The sequence below is a fragment of the Paramisgurnus dabryanus genome, chromosome 22, assembly GCF_030506205.2.
Source record: "Paramisgurnus dabryanus chromosome 22, PD_genome_1.1, whole genome shotgun sequence".
Classification (NCBI taxonomy): domain Eukaryota; kingdom Metazoa; phylum Chordata; class Actinopteri; order Cypriniformes; family Cobitidae; genus Paramisgurnus; species Paramisgurnus dabryanus.
This window is the reverse complement of record NC_133358.1, coordinates 27,959,831-27,977,760: the sequence shown is the minus strand read 5'-3', so window position 1 is coordinate 27,977,760 and position 17,930 is coordinate 27,959,831. Positions and strand designations below refer to the sequence as shown.

Genomic DNA, 17,930 nt, shown 5'->3' with positions numbered 1-17,930 from the left:
AATATAGTTGAATCAGTTGTTTTTCTCTTAAGGCACTTTGCGTTTTCGAGTTATGCAATGACTTTTCATTTTTTCCTAAAGGGAATACCAAATATAGATGCACTTACTGTTAATGTAGTTTACTTTTTTGACACAACTGATAATTTGATATAACTTGGAGTCTGTATATCTGTATAATCACATTCTTGTATTTTATCAAACGTAATTTTTTTCTTTTACATAACATAAATCCAGCTTGTTGCCTCCATAATTTGTAACAATATAACAAACTTGTCCGTTTAATTTACTAAGTAATTAGCAACCAAGTAGACCATTAAATAATTAACTACCACTGCATCTCGGCAATATGTTTTCTCTGCTGGTATTGGGTAAACATCACTAGTCATTTTTATATATATTATGCCTTTTTTTCAGCTTTCTTTACTGAAGTGGTTGTCTAATGTTCAAACAGTGCTGATAGGCTTTGAAGTGATAAAGTATGACATTCATTAATGTGTAGATATGTTTTTAGGTGTGGGTTGAACTGAAAATTAAATGTAGATATCAGATAACCCGGTGCATTTAGTCAGTAACTCTGATCTCTGCCTTTCCATGGTAATAAATGTAAAACAATTTCTGGGAATGTATGTGGCAACTTATATTATATTTTATATATATTCTATTCTATTATATATTTTATATTATATTATATATTATAATATTTTATTATAGATTATATTTTAAATATATTATATGTTATTATATTGTATTATATATTATATTATATATTTTATATATATAATTTTATCTTATATTATATTATATTATATTATAACACTTTATTTTATGGTTTATTTGTTACATTTAATTATTAAAGTAATAACAGTTAATTATGCATAATTACATGCAACTAATCCTAAACCAAAACCTAATCCTAACCCCAACCCTACAGTAAGTACATGTTGTTGATGATTGATTATTACTTGGTACTTAAATATATAATTGCAATGTAACAGTGACGCCTTAAAATAAAGTGTAACCTAATATTTTATATATTACACTATATTATATTATACATTATAATATTTTAGAATATTATATTGTATTATACTTTATTTTATATTATAATATATTATATTTTATTATTTTATATTATATATTATATTATACTATATTTTATATAATAATATATATATATATATATTATAATAATATATATATATATATATATTATATATATATATAATAATATATATATTATTTTATTATATATTATATTATATGATTATATTTTATAATATATTTGCAATATTTGCTCTTTCTATCTGATCCAGATATATATGTAACTAGATTTGTAATCTATTTTCTGTCAGGAGTGCTTGCTTGTGCAGAACGATAATGTGTTGTGATGGCTGTCAGGATGTTGACACATAGTTCCTAGGTGTTTAAATGTCTTTTATGCGTTTCTGTATGGTTGCTAGGGTGTTGAGTGGTTGCTACAGTACGTTTCTGCCTCCTGGCTGAGTCAAAAGAACCCATCGCCTCTTAAGAATTACAGATGTGATTTACAATCCAAGTCTGACTGTCATATGAACATTGTAATTTCCCATCACTAAGGTTATCATTCATGTCTGTAGCACAAAACGCCGCACCACTAACAGCCAAGAGACCAACTACCGGCATTTCTGTCTGCCCTTAAACACTTAATGAATTTTTAGACTACATCATTGATTATTTTCTATAGTTTCACATGGGTATCTTCTCACCCCTTATCTACTGAGGGACTTAGTTTCATCCCACATGAAACCCAATCTTTGGCTCTATTTGACCTGCAAGAATGCACAAAACGGAAACCACTGTCAGCAAAAAAAACCTGGGCATCTCATGTTTCCAAACCTCCAAAGAACCAGCTTTGATTGCACCACCCACCATTCCAGCAATCCCAAGGAAGAGCTCTTCTCAGAGGTTACCAGTTTGAGATCCCAGCTCGCCATTCAGCCTCAGAAAGAAATGGGCAGCGCGGAAGAAGAAGAGCAGCCCCTGCCATCCGACATCACCGTGTTCGGTGCCAATTGTACCCTTCATGGCTTGAGTCACATCTTTTTACCTGGTGGAGTGACCATCAGGCGTCTACTCTGGGCAGCGGCTTTCATCTCCTCCCTGTCCTACTTCCTCTATCAGGTGGCCGGGGCGGTGATGGACTATTACAGCTATCCTCATGTTACCATCTTGGATGAAATGGACAGTCCGCTCATGATCTTTCCAGCCATTACTCTATGCAACTACAACAGCTTCCGAAGCTCCAAAATTCAAAGGAACGATTTGTTCTGGATGGCGGGATTGCTCGGCGTGGAGCAGAGCGACTTCGATGATTTCATGGCCGCGGTGGGGCAGCCGCCAGACGATAGCAAATTCTTTCCCAGCAAGACCTTCAACATGCTGGAGTTTGTGCAGAGGACCAGCCACAGCATCGATGAGATGCTGTTGGATTGCAAGTATCGTGGAAAAGACTGCGGGCCGGAGAACTTCACAACTGTGAGTAAACCGTGTCTTTGGATGGATGGATTTCATCGTATGAAATCTCAAATAAAAATCTCAGTATTTTCAGTGTTTTTAATATTGTGTTAACCAAATAAACGCCTGGGCAGCCAAGCGACTAGGTTCAGTTTGATGGTTTTTTAATTAAAACATCTCTTCATCATCAATTTAATTTTCTTTTTCATTGGTACCTCTGAAGCATCTTGCTACTTAAACGTTACTTAAATGTCACCAACAGTGCGCGCTGACTTTAAAAAGATGATCGGTTTCGGTCTATTAAAGCTGTATACATGTAACCTTTAATATCTTTTGTTGAAGCAAATTATGTTAGAAAACATCTCAGTCTGCCAGCAAATGACTGTCAGGATGAGCGAAGCTAAGAGAAGGATTGTGTTTCAATAATATGGCCCATTGATTTGAGTAATGAAATTGGGAGAAAGAATCAGTCCTTCTGCTCCGATCAGCTGTCTATCAAATCTTAAACCTCATCTTATCCATCATTACAGACAACACAGACCTGCTGTTCGACCGTCACGTGTGAATGTAGGGCTTGACTCAGAGCTCTAAATTTCATGGATCCGTGATGTCCTTGCTTTTCTCGGACTTTCGATTTCAGCTGAATATTGGTAATTTAAGTTGCCTAGTCAGCTCTAAGTATAGAGAGATTTGATTAAATATGTATGAATGCCTTCATCGGCTGTATGTTTCCAAAGCCCTAGGCATGGTGGTCTGATCGTCTGACTGAGATCATTAGCAAAAAAATCTATCCATCAGTCAAGCAGCCGCGAATGTTGCTAAGAGTTGCTTAGGCATGGTGGAACTTTTGATTGCATTAAGGTGAAATAAAAGTAAAAAAAAATTGGCACTTTTGGGCCTTATTTTAACAATCTAAGTGCATGACGCAGGTGCACTTAGGGCGTGTCCGAATCCACTTTTTTAACAAGGACAAATGGTTGGCGCGCTAGGTACATGGTGCAAAAGGGTTGCACCTATTATCTTAATTAGTGAAGGGTGTGTTTTGGTTGTAACATGCACAACATGCAGTAAACAATCTAGGGTTTTTTTCTCATTACCTTTAAAAGCCAGTTGCTCTTGCACAATACATGGCAAAAGCCTCAACGCTTGTTCAAAAGGAAACCAAATTTTTTCGTTATTCAAATACACTGTAAAAAGTGAAAGCTGCGCTACTTTTAAGTTAATTTAAAGGGACATTCCACTTTTTTTGAATATATGCTAATTTTCTAGCTCCCCTAGAGTTAAACATTTGATTCTTACCGTTTTGGAATCCATTCAGCCGATCTCCGGGTCTGGCACTAGCACTTTTAGCATAGCTTAGCACAATCCATTGAATCTGATTAGACCATTAGCATTGTGCTAAAATAACCAAAGAGTTTTGATTTTTTACGATTTAAAACTTGACCCTTCTGTAGTTACATCGTGTACTGAGACCGACAGAAAATGTTAACAGAAAAGTTTTCTAGGCAGATATGGCTAGGAACTATACACTCAAACTGGCGTAATAATCAAGGACTTTGCTGATGTAACATGGCTGCAGCAGGCGTAGTGATATTACGCACTGCCCGAAAATAGTCCCCTGCTATTGAAAGTAACCAAGGGGAATATTTTTGGGCAGTGCGTAATGCTAAGTTATGTTAAAATTGCTAGCGCCAGACCCGGAGATCAGCTGAATGGATTCCAAAACGGTAAGAATCAAATGTTTAACTCTAGGGGAGCTGGAAAATGAGCATATTTTCAAAAAAGTGGAATGTCCCTTTAACTTAATTTTTTTATGTTACCAATTGAAGTAAGTTTTAAATGTTTTTTCCACCTTAAATATTTCACTTAGTGAGAAAATTTAAGTTTAAAAAAATAAAAATTTTCAGATGTTCCTCACTTAAGGTGAAAAAAAAGTTTTAATAATTACTTAAATTGCTAGCATTTTAAGTTGATCCAACATTTACTTTTTACTTTGTAGGTAATTCTGATACATGCCGTGATGACTAAGTCATGTTTATCTTTATGTACACAATAATACATGGTAATGCAGGGTTTCCCGCAGAAAATTTGTTAGTTAAGGTGGTAGGGTTGGGCGGGTGGGCGTTTCCCAGGGCATGCCAATTAAAGGGGCGTATGAGTCATTATGACAATTTTTTTTAAAAACACTCAAATAAAACTAAGATAAGAAACTATGACAGAAAATGAACACATACTAGATTATTAATGAATTAAATGTTTTTACCTCTTACGGGAATAGCTGCGTGATGAAGTGAAACTAAAGGGTTAATAAACACTAAGGCTGTGTTCCAATAACGCAAAGAACGGACTTGCGTCCTCGTGGAGATCGAACTTGCCAGGCGACCTCGGAAGAACGAACTCAGAAGGTTGCGAGAACACAGAACGCACTTATGAGAATTGAGATGTGTGCGATCTTCCTGTTGGTCACCTGACCTCCGCCATTGTTTTGCCGCAATGACTTATGGGGCGTGAAGCGATTTCAGCGCGCAAATCTGCACTCAATGCATCCTTGATATCAAGAACACATCCAGGTATTTTCATGCGTCCTCTGTCCTTGCGTTCTTGAGAATTGGAATGAACTTCGACTGTTGATGATGACGTAGAGCAAGGACACGAGAACGCAAGATCGCTAAAGAACGCATATTGAGAAACAGCCAAACTAAAGCAGATGTTGTAGAACGTCTGGCGAACGATGATAGATAAAAACTGATTATTTCCCACTATATATTACATTGTCTTAAAGGCACACAAGGCAAGTCTGAGTATTATTTCTCTACTAGCTCCCCCTAGTGTCTGGGAGTAAATGCGTTCTATATCTAAGACTATACGAGACTGAAGGACACCGGGTCGGATACAGCGAACTTGCAAGTGGGGTATTCTTCCTACAGACGGTAGGGACGGGCGAGAGAGTCTTCATTCGTCATGTAATGAGTCATTTAACCATATACCGACTTACGAAGATGATTTATTAACATAAAAATGCTGCCTTGTGTCCCTTTAAAGGAGTGTAACTACTGAAGCATGTAAATACTGCACATAAATAAAGTGAGCAAGAGCTCTCAACAATTACATCTAATCAACAAGCACGTGCAACCTAGCTAGCAAGTTGCTCAAACAACAAAATCACCAGCTAACTTCCTGCAAGAACTATAGACTAATACAATAACAGGCTTAAATAAACCCAAAATATAAGTCCACTTACAGTATTCACAGACACGTGTTTTATCAACTGGCTATCCTCCAGACATGACACGTCTTTATCTCATTTCGGCCGTGTGGCGCGCGTGCACACTCGCAGTGTGAAGCGCGTCCGCGCTATTCTCCGAGATGTTTTATTAACTGGCTAGTTATCCTCCAGACAGTGACGGTACGGACCACGTCTTTCTCATTTCGGAGATGTGGCACGTGTGCAATGTGAAGTGCGTACGCGCTATTCTCCGAGATGCACTTAACGGCCTTTCGTGCAGCTAAATTTTTTGCACGCTACGCATTTGCATTTGATAATTACAAAAACGGGGCGCTGAACGTGAAATCGATAACTGTGTCGCATCTGGCGTCGCATTGCACCAAGTGTAAGATAGGGCCCTATATCCAACAAACACACTTTAAATCAATTGCAATGCACATGTTTCAAAATTTCATCAACTCAAAGACTAAAATAAACAATCGATATAGCGATCGATAAGGTTGGTGTAAAACAATAACAGAAGTCATTTTCTCCAGCGGAGTTGCTCAAGATAATTTTACAGCTGTTTGTATTTGATATTAGGAGCTTGCTGTGTTTTTGTTTCTGAAACATCTGATAAAACAACCTCATTGATCTATAGTGGTTGTATACAGCTTGTATCTGGATGAAATCGTCTCGCAAGCTGCTGACCAGACCTGAGTCTAATTGTTTTGTTGGCAGCTGCCATGTCTACATGATGTCTTTCATTAAGGTATATGATGTTTCCCATGACATGATTGTCTTACAGTAATATAGTGTGGTTTAATCAATGTAGCAAACAACAATGTCTCATTGTTTTAATTAAAGCCGTCAGATCATTTCACGTCAGTTGCAAAAAGGTGTAGTGCATAATACCGATCAGATACACACATTATTATATGATTTACTGTAACTACAAGACCCTTATCAAACTAACAAACTTGGCAATGGGGTGTCTGGATGCAGGCCTTCGGTGACCATTGCAACCAATAGCAGTTTATCAAGATAAGACAGACAACCCATAGGAATTTAGGGAGATCCTGTCCCACTTAATTCACTTTGGAACGGACCAATCAATGGACCAATCAAAAAATTGCATCTCTTGACACTTTTTCAATTGGCGAGTCGTGAAGGTATATGACTTGGTTTTATTAATTGAAGTATTAAGAATTATAAAGGCCGGTTCACTAAGATGTATTTAATTACGGAAATATGTCCATGAACTGAAGCTTTATTCTTTACTCTTTAACTTTAATCTTATTCCAATGCTAAACTGTTTCTCTTTATATGTATGTATATATGTATGCTGAAATATCTAGCTCAGGGGTTTGCAAACTTTTTTGTTGGCCTGAATCCCTTTAACCTAAATGATTTACTTGAAGTACCCCCTGAGATTTAAAGATAAATCTTATAAATAATTTAATAGCACATTTGCATATTTTAACTTTATTATTGGACCTTTGTCTGGTCATTTTCTTTTATCGTTACATAAAAATATCTGTCCATTTGGCATGAGTTCTCAGCTATTGTAGTGTTGTGCAATAATCTGTATGTGGTCACATGACATGCAGATTAAACAAATAGTATTTGTTGTAGGATGATCTATTATGAGTTTGTCACTCTTCTTTTAACTCTTTCACCACCATTGACAAGTTATCTCGTCAGTTAAGAGAAAACATTTGCATGAAAAACGTGTTCCTGATGAGTTTTTATGGTTATCTGTAATACCGCAATTATCCACTAGATGGCACACTTCTTACCCAATTTATAACAAACTGAAGCAAAAAACTATTTATTAATTTTACACTTCGTGTATGTTTTGATAATCATTTTGAATATGATCTCTAACAAAATTCCTTCACAAAAATGTAATTATTTCATTTTTTTCTTAAAAAAAATTTATTTTTGAAGAAAAATACCCATATTTAAGAGTTTATAAGCAGAGAATTTTTTTTAGAAAGGATGAATCGTTTTTTGGTAATTTGTTTATTGTTTTTTTGAAAGCAGAGGGTCTGTTCTTTAATTTGATATATTTGTATTTTTATATATTTCTAGAAGAAAACGTTACTGCAAGGCATTTTGTGAAACTTATGTGAAAATCACAAAAAATGCTGGCGGGCAACTTTTCAAAAAAAGGCTGGCGGGTAATGAGTTAATTATGTTGTCACCCCGCAAAAGTTATCCTATCCTATCATGGTACAGAAATTAGATAGGACTTTAAAAATAGTGCAAATATTTCGGAGCCGATTCGTGTAGTGATGGTGCAGATGCCTTTCCGGCGACCCAAGTTCGAATCCCAGCTTGAGGTCTTTTGCCGATCCCATACCCCTCTCTCCACCCGCTACTTTCTATCATCTCTCACTTGCTATCTATCACATAAAGACAAAATGGCTAAAAAATAAAAATGTGCAAATATGATTTATTTATTTACCATGGTCTCCAAATGGTTCCCTAGATCAGTGCTTCCCAAACTTTTTCAGCGTGCGGCCCCCCTATTGTATGGTGCATTCCTTTGCGGCCCCCCAAAGAAAAATTGTGACAAAAAAACTGTTCTAAAACTCAACATAATAAAAAAAACATTCAATTCTACAAAAAAGTAGTGCTTTTGGTTAATAGCCTTATTTTTTTAGGTTTAATTACACAGAATTCATGATAAATGAATGTATTTCATAAAATGTCATAAAACTGGGGCCCCCCTGGCACCATCTCATGGCGCCCCTGGGGGCCCCGGCCCCCAGTTTGAAAACCACTGCCCTAGATCAACACCCTTGTTGGTGCTGGAACAATATTTATATTAACTTATTGTAGTTTCTAAGTTGATTTCAACAAAAGATTCATTAAAAAACACAAAAGCATATCAAATGTTTATCAGGTGATTTAACATTTTCTACTTCCATGTTGGCGTAAATGGTTTTGTTTGTGCATTTGTTTCAGTGGGAGCTGTGATGCCCAGCAGGGCTCTTTGTTTGTGTAATGGATAAATGGACTAGTCCGTTAATAATGACTCGAAATATTAACTCTTATTGGGAATTAGCATGCATCACGTAATAATAGGGTTTGATGTTATAATTTCCTCTGCATTAAATCACCTTTAGTTATTTTTATAGGGGTGGGGTTTGTTTGTCCTGCTGTATTACTAAGCACATCTGTTGTGAGGTATATGTTTTAAATATAATCTCTTTATTTTGTTATATAATGTAACATTCACTATCCATAGTGTTATATTTGATTTATGTCAAAGTATCACTACCTCGGTTTCAGAAAGAATAGTTGGGAAGGCAGCTTGCAAAAGCAGAAAGACATGGTGTTGCATTTGCCATAAAATGTGCTTGTTCTGAAAGATGGCATGTCTGATCACATCTCTCGACTGGATTTAGAAATGAAAGCAGGAAAATGAGCACTAGACGGAGTATTATGGGATGAGGTGGGTGTTCAGATGAGATGAGATGCCCTTGCGGTTCCGATCGAGCAGTATTAGGGTGAGCCGAAGTGAAATGGGCTTTGGATGGAGTGAATCGGGGATGAAACGTATGGATGTGGCATTGATTTAGTGGTGTAGGGGGAGATGGAGTGAAACAGAAACGGGATGCAGTGAATCCCTGTTGTTTTCATCTTAGTCACACACACCAAACAGCTGCCACAGTAATGAGCTTGTTTCTGTCAGCCTGGAATCTTGAATCGCTTGGAGACACGACGAGCTGAAAACAGCAAATTTCCTAGATCAGGAAAAGGTCTTAAAATGACTAAATGAGACTTTTAATGGCTTTCAGTTGATAATTTCTCTGTAATGCTGATGAATATCAAAGCGCTTCTTGGGGGCACCTTTTATTAAACTCATAATTTTGTGACATTTTGTGCAGCACAAATGCTTTGTCTTTACTGAAAGATTTTTGGTATAAGACTATGACCATGTTTTACAGACTTAAGTCTAAAATACATGTTTGAGCTGTCTAAAGTTAAAGCCACATTAAAAGATTTTCAAAATGTGAGAGACCACAAACATGATGAAAAATAATTGATAATTTAACACTTTTGTTCCTGTAGTTTGAAGTGCCTCTATGTGGCCATGACAGCACACCACTAACCATCAGATTTCCTTCACAAACAATGCGAGTCTCACAAAAAATCTCGCAGAAATCTTGCAATGTCTCTCACATTTAAATGTGAGGTCACAGTTAGGGATGTAACGATTAATCGTGCGTCCCATTAAAAATGGCTGTCTGAATTTGATTCTGAATCGCAAGGCTGCGATTCTTTGTTTCATGCATAGCTGGTGCTTGTACTACGGCATTTGGTCAGAAGGAAGTCCTTATCAATCTAAAATCATAATAAGTCTGAGTCGTTTATAACGTGCATTTAAAAAAGCAACACTCTTTAAACAAAATCTTTCAAAATATTCTTTATTATCATGAAAATATCTGAAACAATTTGAAGAACAGCGATATAAATATTCCTGTAGACATTTCCTGGAATAGCGTTCATAATACTTCTACTTCTGTGGCACAAAGGAATTTTCTGCACGAGAGCGCCCCCTGGCTTTGCGGTGTGCCGGGATTTCACCGTAATTCATTAAAACTCATTCATTGAGAAAACACGCATTTGCACGGTTAATCATTACACCCCTAGTCACAGTACGAGGGAAAAAGAAATGTCTATAATATGATGGACTGCTTTTTACATTGCTGATGTCCATCTCACTTTGGACTGTGTCATGACTGCAGTTCGTCTTTCATTAGCTTGCATTCTGATTGGGTATTGTTTCGTTCCACGTGACAATCGACACCATGCGTGTGTGTTTCGCCTTGTGTTTTTATGTTGAATAACACGTTGAATATTTACGATCAGAGTGGCCCGGCGTACTTCTAAAGCGGATTCAGTTACTCTTAACGCGCCACAGAAAATTCAGAAAAGATCATTTATACAACCACAAAGAATATTGTGACCTTACCTAGGATTGTCGTAAGGGGGAAAATTGGCCCAAATTCGGCCCGATTATCTTTTAGTGTGTGGTGGCCTTTAACTGAAAACAAATATGCACAAAAATATATCAATGCCATCCATAGACTGTAAAAAAAGATGGACGACGCAACATCGCCTCTTTCCATTGTAATTAATTGAAGCTAAAAATGTCCGACCATGGTCGCCGCCATATTACGTAAAAATGAGCCAGGGCATGCGCAGTAGGAGTTGTTCGTGGAGCCAGAGGCGGAGCCGTGGTATCAAACTTTGGCCCAAACGCTCGCACGCCCAGTTCAACCATGCCAATCATACGGACACACCCCGTTTCTATAGCATCAAATTACTAGCTAAAATGAAACTTATCACAAAAAATTAGCACTTGAAAATATATCAGCATAACTACCTTAAAGGACCAAAAACATCTTTTGGAAAATTTTATTGGAAGTGTAAATATTTTTTTATTTAGAGCAGAGTCCTATTCGTTTGCATGGAGAGGGCGGGGTTTATTACTTGTACTGCAGTCAGCCACCAGGGGGCGATCAAAGAGGCACACCCGATGCCATCTTTTTTCTTAAGATGCACATCATTAAAAAATTGTACAAAGACACATTTAGGTATAAAATGCATGTCTTAATTTAGCTAAGGCATCAGTAAAGCCCATCAATAAATCCTTGTCTATGAAACCAGGCCTATGTGTTTAACTCATTCCCCCCCATTGACGAGTAAACTCGCCAATTAAGAGAAAACGCTTCCCTGCCAATGACGAGTTTTTCTGGCAATTCGTATCCCCTTAGAGCATACAGTTCAAACTCCATGTATGTTTTGATAATTGCTCTGAATCTGATCTATCAAAAGTCCTTCATAAAAATGCAACTATCTCAGCCTTAAAATTGGTATTTTTAAAGAAACCTACCCATATTTAAGAGGTAATAAAAAGAGAATAAATAAAGGTAGGATGAAACGTTTAAAAAAAATTTATCAGAGGGTCTGTTCTTTCATTTGATATTTTTTATGTTTATATATTTAAAAAAACATTTTCTGGAAGGCATTAAAACTATTGTGAAAATCATAAAAATTTTTGGTGCTGACTGGGAACTTTTATTTAAAAAAAAAAAAAAACGCTGGCGGTGAAAGAGTTAATGTGGCCACAAATAGCAGTGGCAACATCATAAGATAACAAAAACATCACACATATCAACTAAAATGGGGGCTAGATAAAAAAAGTTACATCGGAAGAATATAAAACGAGGAAAGCTTCAAAAAGTATCCCAAAAAATTTTTGAATCATGGACTCTCACATGACATGTGACATTTCAAGCACCCAGGCTCTTCCTGAGACAACATCAGAAAATAATTTTTTCTATAAATACAAAGCTGAATATTTCTTTCACTGATCTTTATCATATTTTAATATATTTTTACTTTATTAAAACTAACACATACTCATGCTTTACAAGAGCCAGTATTTGAACAAATTATTTCAAAATATAAATCCCTGATCTAATGAAATAAGTTAAGATCCTATTAAATTGTTTCAATCATCATTTAACATCATAAAAGGTAAAGATCAATGCTTGCCAAACGCTGCCTCTTGAGTTTTTGATTGATCCTTCTCATTTAAAATTTAACTCTGTGTTCCAGCGTTTTCCACTGCCGGTACATTACCCATATGCTAAATCATCATAGAGTTTATTTTATGAATACCATATTTCAAAACTTCTGTTATTAATCACTAAATAATTATGATGAATTGCAAACCCAAAATATGATGGTGGGAAATCAAACAAACATGCACAACAGACCCACCATGACTTGGACTGGTTTTCTGTTGAATGACGAAGACATTGGAGAGAACAGACTGGGTGTTCAAGCAACATTTTCTTTCGCAAAAGCAAATTCCTTACAACATTAGTTTATCAGATTGTTATAAACAATGTGACCTTGCGTCTCGTATTACCTTCCACTGCACAAAGCTTCTATTTCCAATAACACTGTAACAGATCTACACTAAATATCTCTCAGTCTTATCAAGGCACCTCTAGGATCACTTTAGGATTAAGTTACCACTTCAATGTAAACTGAGATTTACCCAAAAGATGCATTATGGATTCGACGTGTCCGCTTGATTAAAAATTCACCTCCTCGTTCTCTGTTAAATGTATGCTTTGATTTAATGTAAAGTGAATGTCTGTGCAATGAAAATCTTTAACATCCAGTAAGTGCTGTGCGAAGAAATCCACAGGCAAACATTTAAAATGGTTTTTAAATATCTAGAATTAATTTAGATTGCGATTAAACGCTCTTGGATCGAACGTTTAACCATTATGTTCTCGCCTAATGCTGTTTAATTTGTATCTTACGCTACCTGGGGTGGTAATGTTACCCTGGGTACCGTGGTAATAGGCCTGCTGATGGTAATTTAAGAGGAGAGGGCATATCGGCATCTGTGTTGCTATTTCATATTAATACCAGAAGCCTCAGCTGTGGTCTGTCTGATTTAATAAACACACGCCTAATTTGATCAATAGCCATTTCTTGGGCAAATATTATTGCATTGCCCTCTCAAACATTTGTCGTGATGTTGTGTTTATGTTCTGGCAGACACAGTAATGTAATGTTATGCCGACCTTCTGGCTTGCCAATAAAAACACAAGCGTGTTGCCTTAATGTTCTGGGTTTAACATTAGGAAGTCTATGGGGCAAGACATTTGCACTCCAGTAAATGTTAAAATACACACTGCTTTAAAGGTATGACATGAGACTTGCTTGCTAACCCTTATAGCTCAGTGGTAGAGCATTGCGTTAGCAACGCAAAAGGCCATGAGTTCAAACCCAGGGAACACGCTTATTAATAAATATTTACATTTATAGTTATATTTAATAATTATCAATTTAATATAAAAAATAAATAAAGGTGAGTTTGTTCTGTTTATTTCAAGGTATACATTTATTTATGTATGTATTTATTTATTTATCATTTATTTTCATTCATTAATTTTCTTTATTTACATATTTTAATGTATAGTTATATAATAAATATAAATGGAATATAAATAAATAATATATTTTTTATTAAATTTATATTTATTAAATATAACTATACATTTAAATATATGAATAAATATAAATAAAAACCAACAAATGAAAATAAATGAAGGTATACCTTGAAATATACAGAAAAAAATCGTCTAGTAGCATGTAGCCATTAGAGACTGTCCAAAAATAATGACCTAATAGTTTGTGGAAGCACCTTATTACAACATCAAGGTACTTGTAATCAATTAGTGCCCTCTTAAACGTAACCAATGGTTGTATGAGCTGTTAGCCGCTAACACAACTGGTTTTAATGTTTTAATGTTTTTTGCCTTATATTTCAGATTAGACACATTTCATAAAAATGTATGATTTTAAAAAAAGTATGATTTTGTAGCATCTAACCTCCCACCCTTACCCTAAACCCAACTTGTTCTCAACCATATAAAACACAACACACAAGTAAAATCACAGGAAGTCGAGTCAGAAGACAGTTCCTAGATATTTATCACATTTATTTGACTGTTATCGGCAAGGCGTCAGCGAGCCTCTTTGATGGGTTGTTGACAGATTTGCTGCGGCTATGAATCAACATCATAAGCAAGCGTATCAATAATATAACGTATAGAAGAGGGTGTTAAGCCAATAACGGCTGACTCCCGGGCTGAAAAACCCCACTAGGAGAAAAACCTCCTGACTTTTAGCCACAGGAAAAGTCCTACGAGGGAAAAACCCTTGGGAGATGTATATATATATATATATATATATATATATATATATATATATATATATATATATATATATATATATATATATATATATATATATATATATATATATATATATATATATTATATATATATATATATATACACATGTAAACGGATTTGCCGGTGGTCGTTGGGCAGGCATCAGCTGGGTATCACGGATCAGAATGAGACAAACAGACCCAGTTCCGGTAAATGTGAAGGCCGGCACACCTCTGATCTACTGGCCATCCTTCACATTTACCGGAACTGGGTCTGTTTGTCTCATTGTCCTCGGGGTCGAGGACGAGACCGGGAGAGAGAAACAAAATCATATTAGTGTAGGGGCCGTTCACATGTAATGCAAGTGTCACACAGTGATGTGGTTTAAATCAGCTTGGTTCCAGACAGGCTAACTATTGCGGCATAAGTATGTTACCCACAGTTGAGGATTTAGCAAATTGGGGGCACAAGGCGAAGGTATCTATGGTATCTATGGGTCCCCATCCGATCTTTAAAAGAAAATGAAACATGCTGACCCGTTTGACTAAGGCCAGAAGCCCCACTGTCGTCGTTAATGCAAGTTCAGTGGCGCAGGTCTGTATGGCATACTATTCACAAGACCACAAGAAAACGGCAAAATCGCAAACTGACCATACATGCCAACCCGGTTCACTAAGGCCAGAGGCCCCACTGTCATCGTTGATGCAGGTTCAGTTGGTTGTATTAGTACATGTTAACGATATGCAAAAGGTACATAGCCCAAAGTAAACGATTACGCGAGTTATCGTCTCCAACGTAAGTCTCTTTTCTTGGACAACCACAAACACATGGATTATATGCAACAGTTTACTTCCTGGAATTGGTGATGTAGTAAAGACAGAAATTATCATAATTCCTCCCGCTGCTAAGTTAACTCCTGTTAGCATGAAGCAAATCTTTCAAACATGGTAAAGACCGTCACACAGCTGGCCAATCAGGGGGACAGCGCTTTTCAAATCAATGAGTTTTGTACAAAATCTGTGTGTTTCAAGAATACAGTATATCTGGAGCTACATAAATGTACGGTATGTGGAAAAAAGGTGTTTAACCATAAACCACGCAAACGCATTGTATAATACCAAATACACAAATAGCATTGTTTTTTAGCAATGAAATAGGGGCTCTTTAATTTGTACGACTACATTCATATGCTTTTGTATGATTTGCTTTCACCCCTGTAATGTTGGGATTAGCATCTGGATTAGAGGTTTCATAATTTTTTATTGTAATAATCGTATGTTTTTGTACGATCCACTTTGTACAAATTCTTACGAATTAGCCAACTCGTAAAATACGTATGAATTCACGTGCGATCAGACTGTCTGTGCTACCTGACAGTAGATACAGATGCTTAAATCTCTTGTTTTACCCAGAAATAGATTACATGTAAAATGCAAACAGGGTTTCACGTAGAGTTTAGGAAAATTAATGATGATCTCCCCAGAAAGAGAAGGACTTTTAATGAAACGTCATGTTGTTTTAATGACTCTTCAACACATGACTGCACCGAGTCGCTGTGGCATCAAAATTCCTGCTTTAGTTTTGCTATTACTCTTTATATTTTTTTAATAAATCAACCACCTAAAGGTGCAAATATTGTAATTTTAATAAAGCTACACCATCCTTCAAGAAACTACAGGAAAATTGCATGTGTTACATTATAAGATCACACGTTTTGAAAACTTAACGCATGCTTTCAAGGGTCTGCTTTTCCGCTGCTTAGTAAATGTTCAGACATGAGTGTTAAACCCTCGGAGGCTGAGTGAGTGACAGAAAAAGTCTGATATCGCCGCTGGTTTCATTTCTGTGCTGGGTTTAAAGGGAAAACAGCATCTGTTATTTACTGATACAGAGACATGCGTTTCCCAACAGGCACAGCGTTTGGGGAATACAGGAATAGCCAGACATCGGTGTAACTCATTTGATTTTCCTGCTGGCTGAATTTTTGAACACAACGCCCTGGGTCTTATATGTTGTGCCTAAATATAAATATGCACCTGTTTTGATCTCTGTGTTTGTAACCGAAAGATAATGTTACGGTTATTAACACAGCGCTGGGAGAACGCACCTGTCTGCTGGTAAATTGTGACTGAGATGTTTTCTGTGTGTATTCATTAGACCTCTGAGCAAGCAGGATTTGACAATTTATCTTCTGCTTTTGTAGTCTGTCTGTAACGGGTGAGAACTTTGCCCACAAGAGGGCACTGTTATCAAAAAGATGACATAAGGGGATCTCAACAATTTTCACTGCAAGGTCCCCACTATTGTCCCAAAAAAAATTGGAGGCCCCCAATTACAATTTTTGGCAAATTAAATATACCAGAGCTTGGCATAACTAGACAGATGTATATTTGTTACAATTTATTGTTGTTTAACTTAATTTAGGCCAAATCCCATTTCTCTGTCTTACCCCTTAGTTTTGTACGTTCATGTGAGAGTAAGGCCCAATTGGGATAGCCCTTACTCTCACGTGAACGTGCAAAACTAAGAGGAAGGGGTAAGACAGAGAAATGGGATTTGGCCCTAATGCTTGATTTGATGGGGCAGTTTCTCAGACAGGGTTTAGTTTAAGCCAGGACTAGGCCTTATTAATATTAGGTCATTTTAAGAAGTTTTTACAAACATACCTTACAAAAAACACTACAGGTGTCCATCTTAAGACAAAACAATGTCAACGAAATATGTTGAAATTAAACAGGACAAGGTGTTTTTAAATTAAAGCAAACATGCATTTTAGTCTAGGATAAGCCCTGTCCGGGAAAACATTTAAGTAGTTTTTACAAACATACCTTATTTAAAACAATACTGGTATGAATCTTGAGACAAAACCAAATATTTTAAGATATGTCGGTGCAAGTTGTTTCAAGTTAAGACGTCTCAAATAACCATTTTAGTCAACCTGATCTCACAAATTTCCGTGAAATAATTATGCATTATTTTTCTCAGTTTTGCGTGGCATTGTCATATATTTCCACCATTTTACGTGCCCAACTGCCCGTGCCACGAATTTCTTTTTCGTGTCAGTTTCACGTATTGGTTACTCAACTGTTTTTCCTATTTTAAACAATTGTCGCTTCGGTTTGGGTTAGATTTGCTGTTTGCATTAAGATGTCACTTTTTTCGCATTTTTCGCATTGTCGCCTGACGTTAGGGTTAGAGTTGGGTTTGGGTAAGGATGTCATTTTATGTAACAGAAAATGTAAAATGTTGAAAATACGTGACAATGCCACGCAAAACTGAGCAAAATATTGCAAGACTATTTCACGTCTTTTGTGAGATCAGGCTGATTTTAGGCTGGGACTATTTGGGATATTGCCCAATCAGTCCCAGACTAAAATGCCCTTAATTTAAAGTCATTTTAAAAATACAATATAACTTGATTTGACAAAATTGCTGATTTTTTGGGGGGGGGG

The 17,930-nt window shown here is 36.4% G+C and overlaps 1 protein-coding gene across 5 annotated transcripts in view; it reads left to right on the top strand.

The window, feature by feature from the left end:
- Positions 1-17,930, top strand: part of asic1c (acid-sensing (proton-gated) ion channel 1c) — a 130,043-nt gene that overhangs the window by 61,747 nt on the left and 50,366 nt on the right. For 3 of the 5 annotated variants that reach the window (XM_065258598.2, XM_065258599.2, XM_065258595.1), the window contains exon 1: positions 1,631-2,514. The exons of 1 other annotated variant lie outside the window; for it this stretch is intronic. In XM_065258598.2, the coding sequence (XP_065114670.1) occupies positions 1,780-2,514 (735 nt within the window). In that variant the 5' untranslated portion in view covers positions 1,631-1,779. Of the gene's footprint in view, positions 1-1,630; positions 2,515-17,930 lie in introns of those variants that run through there. One more of the 5 variants, XM_065258596.2, reaches the window with a different exon arrangement.